Consider the following 12961-nt stretch of genomic DNA (forward strand, 5'->3'; position numbering starts at 1 on the left):
TATATTATGGATTCAATTTTGAGAATTTCATCAGCAACATAAAATTGAACCGAACCGAGCATGTTTTCTCGCAAGGGTCGCTTGAAGATGTTTCGAGGAACACACAAAAAAAGAATCAAAAATGCACAAAAAATCCCACAGACAGTTATCGAAACACTGATGGCGGATGGCAAATGAAGTGCTAGAAACTACTTTTTCTGCATCAAATTCCCTGCCCGAAGGCTAATTATGATGTTTTGCTGCAGTGTGGGGAGCGAGCAAACAAAAAAAAAACGGCGTTGCTCCTGTTCTTTGACCTCATCGTCCTTCTCCAGCGCAGCTTGAAGAGCACCCAATGGGCTGGAAAATGTGTCACTTTCTGTTTTTTTTTTGGTGACTCTGTCCCCCGGGCGTTATCGCACGATTGCTGGTCAGCATTGCTAATTGGTGTGATGTTGCGATACGAGCGATACAAATTTGCCCGAGCATGACCACCACATGAGAATTCGATGTGCCGGTGAGGCGAAAGCAAAAGGACGCTACACGGTCATTGGTCTTGATACGCGACCATTTCTTTCATCTTGTTTCTGGACAAGCAAAAAGCGGAGAAAAGCGCTCGAACGACTTATTATTGATCGTTTAGTTAGGGGGAAGAAAAATAACACCGACTGCGACCGGTGCTTCTCGAGAAAGGAATGCAAGTGAGCCGTTCATCGTCTTGGAATTGTGTTGAAAAATCTCCTTTTTCGTAAATAATTCATTCGAATTTCTTTTAAAAAAACGAAACATTGCTCTGACCACATGGTTGATGGATGACAATCTTTACAGGTACTTAGCCGCACCAGATTCTTCCGAGCATTCCAGGACGGTCATAAAGGGCACTCCGCACGACCAAAGCACGGAGGGGCCACCGTTTAGAACACAAACATGAAAGACCGCCCCCTCCCCATCCCTTTTCTGGTGAGTGAGTTCATTTTTCTGCTCCACTAAGTTGTAAAGTTTATGCCAGCGATCCAAACATCTTTCTTCGCTTTCCTCTTCGCCAGCCCAGCCATGAAGCAGCCAAGCAAATCGCACCCACCTTTTATCAGTGTCTCAGCTCGACGTTCGGATGTTTTGTTTCGCGCTGGCGAAAGTTGTGTGTTGGTGCGATACGCAAGCAGCTTCTTAGCCACCGCTTCCTCTCTATCTCACTCCTTTGGGTGAGGATAATTAAATAAAATTGTTTTTTATCTTACCGCTCCATTCCGCTGCTACCCGTTACGTTGGTGAAAAGTTTAACGTACACAGTTTGCCCCCGTTTCGAGCCGTTTCGGGCGACTGTTGCATCCTTTGTGATGGCGACGGTAACGATGGTGGTGGAGCCACACCCCGTGGCACAAAGTTTTTCGCCAACAATTACGAAAGATGTCATTTCTGCTGTTTCACCAGGGTAGGGCCAGCGGGCGGACGGGCGGAGGGTGTCTACATGTGTAGTTGTGTTTCGATTTGTGCCGCGTCTGTCGAAGTCGTCTTTGTTTCCCGGGGGCCAATCGACTGCAATGGTGCCACCGGATGGTGCTTGTGTTAGTTCTGGTACGATAATGGTGCGCTGTATACAAAGACTACCATGCTACCTGTTTACCTTGACAAGGACAAGGGATTTATGTACTGGGTTTTTTTTTGTGTAAGTAGTCCTCGGATGAGTTACTTTCCTTTCTTCCAACCTTGCAAGGGAAGTAAGCAGTTTAAAACCGATTAAAGCCAAAAAGGGGTAACACAACATTGCCCTACAGATTGCATACTGTCAGGCGTATTCGACCTCGTCAATGCTTCCTTTGCCTCCTGAGCGTATGCAACCCTCATCACACATCATCAATTCGACGGCCTTTCAAGTGGCCTTTTAATAAGTCGCTCAACTTTGCCTTTAAGCCGATCGTCTCGATTGCAGGTAAAACAAAGTCATCGCTCAAACTTATCGCACACGAGTGGGCGCCATTTTTCGCTGGAACCATTTCTCTGTTGTGGTTGACGTCACATCGTGTACGTGGGTTTCTGTTTGCTTTTTCCATCTCCAAAGCCGGTTATCCGATGTTTTTAGGGTTTTTTTGTTTCTTCCTTCCTTCTCATGTGCAGCTTGTGATGTGAACACCACCGAAACTCTAATAATAGTACCGCTTGCCCCATTAGCAATAACCTCCAAACAAGTCAATCAGTTTGCGCTCGAAGCAGCATTCATATCCGGCAAGTGCGCGTCGGGGGAAAATGGCAAACGCTTCCTTCTCGCCCGGAGCGGGGGTAGTAACACGAAACACATCGTCCTTAGAACAATATTTGCCAGCCAATCCATCGATTGGTTTCAATCAAACAAACAAACAACCATGGTACAATGTCCTGGAACGCTGGAATGGGGGGGGGGGCTGAATGATAGGTTGAGGCCGGGGTGTTGTTGTTGCTCCGGTGTGTTAAGGACTTGCAAGTAATTCGCCTGCATGGAAAAAAAGGGAAGGAAAAACTTTCTTCATCATACGAGGTGTTGCTATATTAATAGATCATGTTTAGTGTAAGTGTTTAACAAGTTTTTCCTTCTCACAACCTTATACACTAGCACACGTGTTGTTAAACAAATGTTTGAAGCTTCTCCTCGGCACCAAAGCTACCAAACGTGAACAAGATAATATATTAGGCCGAACTTCGTGGCTGTGTGGCAGAGTTTGCCGGAACAGTGCTGCCGCTGAAAGGCATTAAAGTTATGATGAGAACGTATGGGAATCCCTTTGGCTGAGCCACGCGCATCCACTTGGAGGCGGCAATTGATTGATTGAAATTGGTTGTGATAACATTTTCGTATCAACCACACACACGCGCTTGGAACTCGATCGGCACACAGCGGGCTCGATTGCGTGCGTTAGAGTTCGTGGATTTTCCGGGAAAAAAGCACGCATCACAGCATCGGAAACTTAATCCAACCGGCATATTATTGCGTGCGGAGCGAACAGCCCCCCCGGTTAATTGTATCCTGCCCAGTTCGGAGTTCTCTGCATGAAGCTCCCACCTCTTAACAGTTTACCAATCGATTTACAGCAAATTTCATCAGTGTGCTACTGCAACCCTCCTCGCCACTCAAACCAAAGAGATATTGGAAGCACCACGCTTAACGTACAGTCAACATCACATTTTTCCTAGGAATCTCTTCAGCTCGCGTTCTTTTTTTAATCATTTGCCACTGCAACATAAATCCTTCCAAGTCGGCAATGATGATAAACACGCTCGCATCATACGGCAGACGACACCGAGCTACACAACAACGGAAAGCTTTACGCGTTGGAGGAGACGTTGCTCTACGATTCGCGGTTTAAGTACAATCCAATTTCGTCGAACGCCGTCGCTCGGTGGTTCACTTGAACCGTCCCAATGTGTTGAATTGGATTACGCTACCGATGCTGTTGGAGAGGTTTAACGTAAAAATTGAATTAAAGTTCCGAAAAACGTTCCAATTTACTTCAATTAATTTTAAGCGGGTTGTCGTCCGGACGCTTAAAGTATGCGTTAGAAGTAAGGGACTGTGTTTGCTCTTTCTTCTACATCGATTTTGGGTATCGCAATACATCTTGAGTGTGTTTGAAGAGCGATGAAATGGCTGCGCTGCACTTCTTCCGAATCCGCCTGAAGGTATGCACAGCGCACAACAAACTCGTCTTAATTATGTAGTTTTGCGGTCCTTACATAAATGCACCATACTCACACTGTCCAACCATACAATTTAATGCCGATGATCACGCATTCCGAGAGTGAGTTCTTCCGCACCGAACTGGTAAAAAAAAACAGCCAGCACTGTGCTCGGTTCAGCGCCTGGCAATTAAATTGCATTCGACCATTGGCCCGTTTATTTCCCTTTTTATCACCGGGATCGCTGTGAAACCTCAATAAAAGTAAGACCATCAAATCACTGGGAAGCTTTCACCCACATATACAGTCCGCGGTGCCACCGAAAGAAACCACTTTGTTTGTTTTATGCACTCGTTGCAGCGGCAGATAAAACAAATGGTAAAGGCAAAAACACACAGCGTTGATGATATCATCAGTGCGCTGCACTGTGTGACTTTTATTTGCACTTTACGCCAAGCTTGCGCTTATCAGCTCAAAGCAAGGGGAGGGCAGGGTTGGCTCACTACTCACCGCTTTGCCCGCGGACGATGTGGATTTTGTGCGACTCTCCGTAGTGCTGTTATGAAAGCTGAAGGGAGTGGTTTTTCTTTTTTCTTTTTGCATCTTCGCCATTCCAACGCAATGCTGAAAGTGCAACACCCCGCGAAGAAAGCATCGGGCCCCGCGGTCGTCCGCCTGCTTGAACTTGGAAGGTGCCTGATAACGGTTAAAATGGTTGCCTGTTGACCGGGAAGTGCACTTACGCCCCGCCCTTAGTAAACAGCGTGTGCAGCGCGATGGAGTTAATGCAAATTGTTTGCCTCACGCAGCAATACAGCAACACTGCACTAAGCTCATCGACATGCGGCCACTAATAAACACTGGCTCGAATGTCAAACCGCAGGATGTGGCCGTATCGCTGTAACGAGCTGATGATGGGCGGAACAGGTTCACGCTCGTGCAGGGTGATCGCATGGCTGCCCTCACAGCTTACACTATGAGCAGGGAGTGTGATGCAAAGCAAAAACTGGGAAGAAAAAACAAGCCACCGTTTTATTTTATGCTTTATTTCCTTTCGTTGATTGTAAAATGGCGCCATTTACTGCTACAAATGATTTCCTGGGCAATGTGTTCACTCAGGTGAAACCTTTCATTGAAACATTTCACACCAAAGGCGCTACACTAATCCCATAGTTAATCGTTCAATCAGCCAGTATCAACGGCATCGGAGCGTCGGTTCACTATCACTACCGGGGCGGATTACTTCGCTCCCATTGCCGGACGACCACCGTTGCAGCTGTTTGCTCAGTTAACTTTCCCATGCAACCCAGGGCTGCAGTGCTGCTATTTTCCCACTCCCCCGGAGGATACAATTTGCTATCGATAACCGCACACGATATGTGCACGGTGCACTGGCTGCAATTTTACTGCCAACTCAGCTCGATTAAGCGCCCCATAAACGGCGGGAAGGGGTTATTATTTTAACGCTGCAGTAGACGACTTTCATCCGGTCTTTTCGTTCGAGCGTGAGAAGAAGGGTTTACGTACTCCTCCCGCCGCAAACAAAACAATCACGACCTTTGGAGTGCAGCGCTAGCAAACAGGAAGGATATGCCAAAGCTGTGGGTACTGTTTACGGTGTGGGTTATTGTTTGCCTATCGATAACGGTTTGAGGCAATTTCAATAAACTCGTCAGCAACTTTAGCTTGAATGCGTAGGTAGCAAGGTTAAGGCAATCAATAGAGTACGCGATTAGGAGGAGCGTAAGCGGATTGCTGTTGCATTATATGGGGTGGAAAATTGTCTTGTCGAATGCAATTTGCATACCTGCAGGGGGTTTTAGCTTAAATGGTCCGTAAGGCCATTCCAAGATGGAGCCTTTCCATTCTTACTCTTCGCTGTTTTGCAGTACAAAAGCCACCATTGGGCAATATTTTGGGAGCATTTTGGATAGCAAAAAGGGTAGTAACTGGTAAGTTTGTTTTTTCATCTTCGCCGTAGTACGGGAAAACGGATCGATTTCAAGTGTATTGCACCATAGTGAACACACTAAAAAAACTCTTCCGAATTCTCCAATTTTCTTACATAAAGCTAAATACACCGTATTTAGTGGTTCAGTGAGTTTGTTTTCCCTTTAGCGCTACTCACCTCCTTCGTAAGCGTGTTTGAAGCTATGACTGATGTGAAATGTATTTAATGTTGCTCTTTGAAGCACTTTTAGCATAACATCTCAACTCGTCTCGTCAGTAGAAACAAATTCCCGAGAAGAGGCTCCTCCATTCCACTCTCCAAAAGGCCTCCAAAAGGTAAAACAAACCAAAAGGAAAACCTTAACCACCGGAGACCTTCATGGGCCGTTCATTAAAAATCAAACACCATCCACTTTTATTTGCAAGTTCTTCTCATAAAAATGGAAAGCCTGACCCGTCCCCAACAACATCCGCACCCACAAACGCCTTTCGAATAAAGTTGTCACCGGGCGATCGCTTTTCGCTGCCAATTGTCCTTTACCGCTGTGTTCGGATGTAAAATTTAATTAAAAACTAATAGACTTTACCCACTTGGTGCGCCCCGGTCCACAGGCACAGCACACTTCTGCTGTCCGAGTTCGGATAGGAAAATGGGACGAAAAAACACAAAGAAAAATGTTTCTCCACAACGGGGAAGGATTCGTTCGGTTTTTAAGGGTTTTTTGTGTGCTTTACATGCTCCTTTTACTTCTGCTTCTGGTTGGTTTTGCATCCGCCCAAGGAGCACCAGCACCATGGGCAAACTTTAGCGGAAAGATTCCTTCGCCAAGATAGTCTTTACACTTCCTCGTCGAACGCCGACGGTACAATTTACTGTTGGGCGCACGCCTCTAGCTTTTACCACGTATCAAGCATCGTTGTACTGCGGAAAGCGTGTTAGGGAAGGTAGGGAATAAAGTTTTCCCCGACCAACAAAATGGGTTCCGCAACTGGCTGCTCAGTTGCAGTTTGCGGTGCGCGTCCCGTTTTTCCCACAGCGTAAGACAGGATGTGACTGGAAACTCAGGACCGGGAAAGCGCACGAGACACACACACACTCACAAATACTTACAAACCGGCAGATCTTTGTCTGTCTAGTCTGGTTTATCGATTTTTCTCGCTCCCGACTTTAGAGCTCGAACCCGTCCTTTTGCGTCTTCTTCCAGCTAAGGATGGGAAAAGTTGGTGCACCGATCTTACGAATGAGATTTACTTCCTTCCCAGCACGTCGAACGCCGTCCACAGGAGCTTTTCTTACAGACACGACGGTGCCCCCGCACACACAGTGCCAGTATGCGAGGGAATATCCTTCGGCATAGTTTATTATACTGTGCAGCCTTCCTCTCTTCGCAACAAACGCAACAAGCAGTGCCGTCCGTAGGCGGTTTGCGGGGTTTTCCCACAGCAGGAGCTTGCTGTTTCCGGAAATGGTTAGACTTCGGTCAGCGTGCAGCGCATTCCCTCGAGAAAAGCTTCCCGGAATGCAGCAAAGGGCCGCAAAGAGCCAGCAGAAATTGAGCGTAAGTATTCCGGGAACAATTGTCGGGGCGTGGATTTAATTAACAGTTAGGGAAATTGGCTGGGATGAAGGGAGCGCAGGCGGCGAACCTTTTCGTTAAGGTGCACAAGCCACTAAGCCGCCGTGCAGTTTGTACCCGTGCTGGACGACTTAATCGATCTGAAAGCTAATGCTGATTAGATAAACAAATTAATTCAGTGTTTTTTTCAATTTAAATACATTTCAAATAAATGATTGGGTAACAAATTTAACATTTAATTTAATGGTAAAGCTATGATAGAGATTGCAACAATCCACGAAGAGAACAAAGAACTATGCTCCTTCTGCAGCACCCCCAAAAAAAGCCACCATTTCCGACCCCACAGCGCATCTGGTGGTGGAAATTATGAGGCGAAAATTGCTTTTATCTGAATCAATTTTATGACCCATCCCCGTCCCGGCGACCCAGCCACTTGCTAAGCAGAGTGAAACATCCGGGTAGAGGACCGAACCACCAGCACCAGGGTGGCATCCACACAATGGCGCATTGTTTCCTCTAGGGCGCGTGAAGCGAGAACAAGGGCAGAAGATTATGATCCTACTTCGAATCATTTCAAACTACCCTCATCTTTTGGCAATTCTTCCTCCATGTCTGTGCGTTCGCCTATGTGTGTGTATGTGTGTTGGAGTGAGTTCTTGTCTGTGCCAGCGAGTATATAATCATAAATCAATTCGCGATGATGGCGATTTTTCCGCATTTTATTAGCCGCTCGGTCGTACGAGAGCGCTGCTGTTGCTGCTGCTCCATGCTGCTACACATCCGCTTTGCCTTCGGCGAACAAGCAAAAGACGCTGCCGCAGATGAGAATGGGATGAAATGAGCAGCAGAAGCGGGTGAGCTGAAGACGAACACCACCAAAGCGCTGACGTACATAAAGTATAAATTTTAAAACTGCATTACGGCGGATTATGCTCAATTATGCGTCTGCGTTGGAGCAGGGCGGAGCGGACGGGTCTTCGTTTGATGCGGTGCCAATAAATGGATGATCGAGGCTATAAATGTCCATTAAAAAAGAAGGAACGGTTAATTTTGATGCAATTCCAATTGATTTATCCCTCGGACAAGGCAAGCGAAGATTCCTTCAACAAGCGGAAAGCTCCAACCGCGCCCGTCTGGACGGTAAATCAATTGATTATATATTCGACTCGGTATCGGTCCTTTTCATGAAGACATGTTTTAAAATTAGATTTGCTACAAAAGAACCGGTACAAAAGACGACCGAATTCTTGGGATCTTTTTTGCCTTGTTAAAGCAAAGAGTTAAGCTTCCTGGAGAGTGTAGCACGAGTGGCTGTAGCTGCCTCTTTTCAGGCCATTTAGATGGAAATGAAATGGCACGCAATACGTTAAACACTAAGCCTATTGCCTGCGGTTTACTGCTCGCATGTGTGCGGTCGGCTTACGAATGCGAGAAGCTTCCGGTGGGTGGCAATTTTCCACCGAACTCTTACCGGGACCCATTTATTTGCTCCCCTGGTGATCCAATTTTTCTTCAACCACTGCTGTACCCGCGTGATGAACCTAACAAAAAAAACGGCCTCTTATTATTTGGCTCTTCATTTTCCATTTTCCACCTCACCTACTGTAAGCACTTCACGGTGGCTGCGAAAAGAAAAACGCGTCGCCCAATACATCATGCGAAACAACATTCTCTGTGCGCGACGAAAGCGACGACCTGTGCCCTTGCCGCGCAACAATCGCCATCACCACCTCATGCCAAAATGCCATTAGGAAACGAAATTGAAATCATATTCCGGTGCCATTTTCAATTGAGCGGCCTGTGGGTCGTGCCGTTCCTTTTTTTAAAGCTCGTCATTTCATTCCTTCATCGCCTTTCGCGCTGTACGCTGTTTGCGCGTTTGAATTCTTTCTCACACCCCGCAAATACTTCGGCTTCATTACAAATTTCCACGTACCCAAATAATGCGGGTGCTGCTGCTGCCGTGACCGTGCTCGTGTTTGGAGATGGAGATGCTTCCGAGAAGTCACCCTCGACGGAGAAGACGTGCGAATAAAAGTACAAAAAATCGAGATATGAAGCGAACCACGGTTAAACGATGGCAACAGGAGCATCCAGTTCGGCATTCAACCCTCCCGGGCAGTGGGGATGGAATATACTTGTAATTTTGATTTTCATTGCCCTTTTAAATTCCACCAAAAACCGGTGAACAGGCTGCTTTGCGCGTTCTGTTGCGCGAGCGTAGGCGCAAGAAGGAAACCAACCCGCAAACCCGGGATGGCTGCAATCCGCATCCGCACCAAGTGTCACACTCGGCCGCTTGATGCGTGTTTGCAGCTTGTGGGCTGGAAACAGCTAACCATGGCAACGCGGCTCGTCCTTTGCCGTTTGACAGTCCCGAAGCTCATCTCCCCCTCGACCCGGCAAAGGATAATGAACGTAAACAATGGCCCCATCGATTTCACAGGGCGCAATCGCTTCGGCAAAAGCGGGGAAATCAAGGGTCGAACGAACGAACGAACGCTTTTCCCCTCTTTTACGAAGCCATTTTCCCCACCCATTTTCTGTCTGATACTTTCCACCATTTTTTTTTTTTAGTTTCACCACTTTTTCAATTTGTGGCTCACACAAAGCTTCACGCGAAACGGAACAGTGGAAACGCGCTCATCAAATCCAATAAAAAGCTGCACATTAATATCTTAACACCTGTCGTGTGCGCCACGTGATACAAAGAAAAACACGCCAGACAAAGCCGAATGCTCGCGCTCCCATTTTCCGACACATTTATTATTGCCTTTTGTGGGTTTGTTGTGCTGCTGCAGCATCGAGCGAAGCAACAGCTAACGGACGACATTAAAAGTGCATCATTAATTCCCTCCCCCCCCCCCCCCCCCTTTCGCGGGCGCGGAACCATCCCGGTTCGACACCCGTGTTTGTCCGGCATCGTCCTACTTTTTCCACCGCCACGGAAGGAAGGAAAGCAAAACAAAGGCAGTACGGTTTGTTATTTTATATCGGTTTTCCATCGCCTGCGAAGCATCGTAACGACGTGATGTGGATGGAGCTGACCTTGAACAACAAAAGCAAAGGACGAGCTGAGCGGGGATGGCACATAAATTATTCATAACCCGGAATATTAAGCGCACAACCTGCAAACCGGTACAAACACACGCGCGCCTTGCACTCACTTTCCTTAACCGCAGGTCGGTTCAAGCAGGCGCGTCCACTTTTCCCTTCCATAGCAACAGTGCTGCAGCAGCAACAGCAACGACAGCGGCCAAAAAAAAACCGTTGCACCACAGCCTCAACACAAGCAAAAACGGAGCGATTGCTTGGGTGGAACCATTACACTCTCCTTCCTACAGCTGTAGCTAGATGGAAGATGCTTTGTCGAATTGAAATTACATTCCCATACCTCTCCCTCATTTTTCCCGAGCAGCACAACAACACGTGGCTTTAAAAATGCACCTTCATTTGCACCTTCAGCAGCGCCACATTTGCAAATTCAAAATGCACCGCCGCCGGCAGCAAACAGCATACAAAGGGACCTGCCCAAACGAGATCCTGCCCGGGACTGGGAATGATTAAAAAAGTTTCCCTCCCATGTATCCGTGTATCCGGGACAGAAGCGCTCAACATGGCCGACAAAGGCACTGCACTACAGCAGCTTGACTCGTGTGTGTGTGTGTGCATTTCAAAGCCACCCTTCCGATTGATGTCTTTGAAACGGCGGATCATCAACAACAACGATGGCAATGGCAACAGAAAAGAGAGAGAGGGAAAAATACAGATGAGCCCTGGTACAGACAAAGTTTTTGTAGCGTTTTTTAATGAGAACAAGCAACAACACGGTTGCAGAATTGGAATTGGAGCGAATCCTCCTAATTAACATTTACTACCCATGCTGCAGGCTCGACCGACACACACACAGCAGTGCCGGGGCTGTTAATTTCAAGGACCGTTTCGTTGGAAAGTGTGTTGATTTACATGAGCAAAATGACTCTACATTTGAATGGATGGATGGATGGAAAGTGGGAATGCATTCCCTCTTGTTTTGGCTGTTCTTTGTGTGTTCTGGCCTTTAAAGGGTAATTGGTTGAAAGTTACATGCCAAACGAGGAATAATGTACAACTATTAGACTGCTTTCTCAAATCAAAATAACTTCGCCCGCCGTTCGATCTTCGTTTCAAAATGTATTAGCTGGCCACACCGTTAGAAATTAAGTCACTTAAGTAAAACTATCTGTTTGCCTCCGATTGCTCACTGATTACAGCGAAAACAGGGTTCGAGTGTACGCGCCCAACCTACCCTACCTACCTACCTGCCCATCCGTCCGGTTCAGAACATTGGCCAGAGATTCATCGCTATCGAGGGCATCACGATGCCGGTCACGATCGTCGAGATCAGATTGACGCTATGGTTGTCCAAAATGCGTACCCCGCTGATGTGTCGCACGTTCTTCCCGGGTCGCTCCACTATATGCCCTCGCTCATTCAGCCCCGAGTACTGCAGCGTAGCGCCGAGCAGCGAATCCACCAACGACCCCAGCAAACCCGCTATCCCACCGAACACGATCAGCGGCCACTGGTTCGGGCTGTTCTGGTACACGTTCGCCTCCACCGTGTACCGCACGGTGAGGAAGTACACCAGCCCGATCAGTGTGCCACCCAGAAAGCTCACCACCAGCCCGACCAACGAAACGGCCCCGTTCGTGCCGCGCGGCACCCGCTTCCGACTAGTGATCAGTATCGGATCCCCGCTCCCAATCACCGTGCCCAGCTCGCTGGCCCACGTGTCACCGTTGCAGCAGGCGAACGAACCCATCACCGCCACCCCAAGCCAGCTGGAGCGGTACAGATTGACGAAATCGATCGGCCGCTCGCCGTACCCGCAGTCGAGCAGATAGAGCAGCGCGAGCTGCGTCGCCATGCCCGCATTGCAGATCACCTGGGCCCAGTTCCGCTGGCCGCCCTCCTTAAAATCTTCCTCAAACTTACGCTTCGCGTGGCCCCTGAACTTGGTCGCCCGGCTCGAGCTGAAGAAGAACGCCGCCAGACAGGCGAGAAACGCGTGCGATGCTATCGAGAGAATCACGGCGCAGGCCAGCCCAAAGGCGGCGCCGGATCTGTTCACACCCTTGCGCCGCAACCCGTACACCATCAGCAGCAGGGGCACGAGCACGGAAAACAGCCAGCGGGTCGGTGGAATAATACTATCAGCTGGAAAAGGAGGAGAATGAGCATTAGATTCGTTGTGCCGGTTTGATGCCGGGAACGGGCTCTACTTACTCGACCCATCGCTTGCTATCTTCGAGTAGGCCACATTGCCGATCCACATAAACATGGACAGTGGAACCGCAAGCCCCCATAGCAACACTGGCAGAAACTGGTAGATCGTACTTTCCTGCATTTTGTGCCCGGTCATGCCTAAAAAAAGAGAAAGTTTACGCTGTGAGTAAATGCCACTTTGGGAGGACGCATTTTTGGAATGCAATTCGAACCACACATACAAACGGCCGGCGCTCAGCTAATGTGAACTTTTGCAACCTTCCTTTCGAGACTAATGATTTTGGTAGAATGTGTTTAACATAAGTTAATTGAACCTTGCTCAGGACGGCACGTAACACGGGCAAATTCGTATGAGAAAAAAGGAAGAAAAGAATGTTTTGTTTACTTTTGGATGTTTTGGTTTTGTTGATGCGCTTGGGACGGTGGGAAAGGCGAGCGTTCTTCTGGTGTGCGTAATACCGCGGCCACTCGATTAACCGGGGCGCTGCAACAAGATCCAAAACTTTACATGCTTTGAAATGTTTGATGTTTCAAGCGAG

The 12961-nt window shown here is 47.9% G+C and overlaps 1 protein-coding gene across 2 annotated transcripts; it reads right to left on the reverse strand.

Moving 5' to 3' along the window:
- Positions 1-11314: 11314 nt before the first annotated feature.
- LOC121599821 (transmembrane protein 19) lies at positions 11315-12863 on the reverse strand. Of its 2 annotated transcripts, none has more exons than XM_041927906.1 (3): positions 12635-12863; positions 12423-12560; positions 11315-12353 (listed from the first exon to the last, which is right to left on the reverse strand). In XM_041927906.1, exons 1-3 carry the CDS (start codon positions 12639-12641, stop codon positions 11473-11475), a joined length of 1026 nt encoding a protein of 341 aa, XP_041783840.1. In that variant the 5' UTR covers positions 12642-12863; the 3' UTR covers positions 11315-11472. The 2 variants fall into 2 exon arrangements, with proteins under 2 accessions (XP_041783840.1, XP_041783841.1); XM_041927907.1 differs by having other exon boundaries at positions 12644-12862.
- Between the last annotated feature and the right edge of the window lie 98 nt (positions 12864-12961).

Source organism: Anopheles merus, chromosome 3L (assembly GCF_017562075.2).
Source record: "Anopheles merus strain MAF chromosome 3L, AmerM5.1, whole genome shotgun sequence".
In the NCBI taxonomy this organism is placed as follows: domain Eukaryota; kingdom Metazoa; phylum Arthropoda; class Insecta; order Diptera; family Culicidae; genus Anopheles; species Anopheles merus.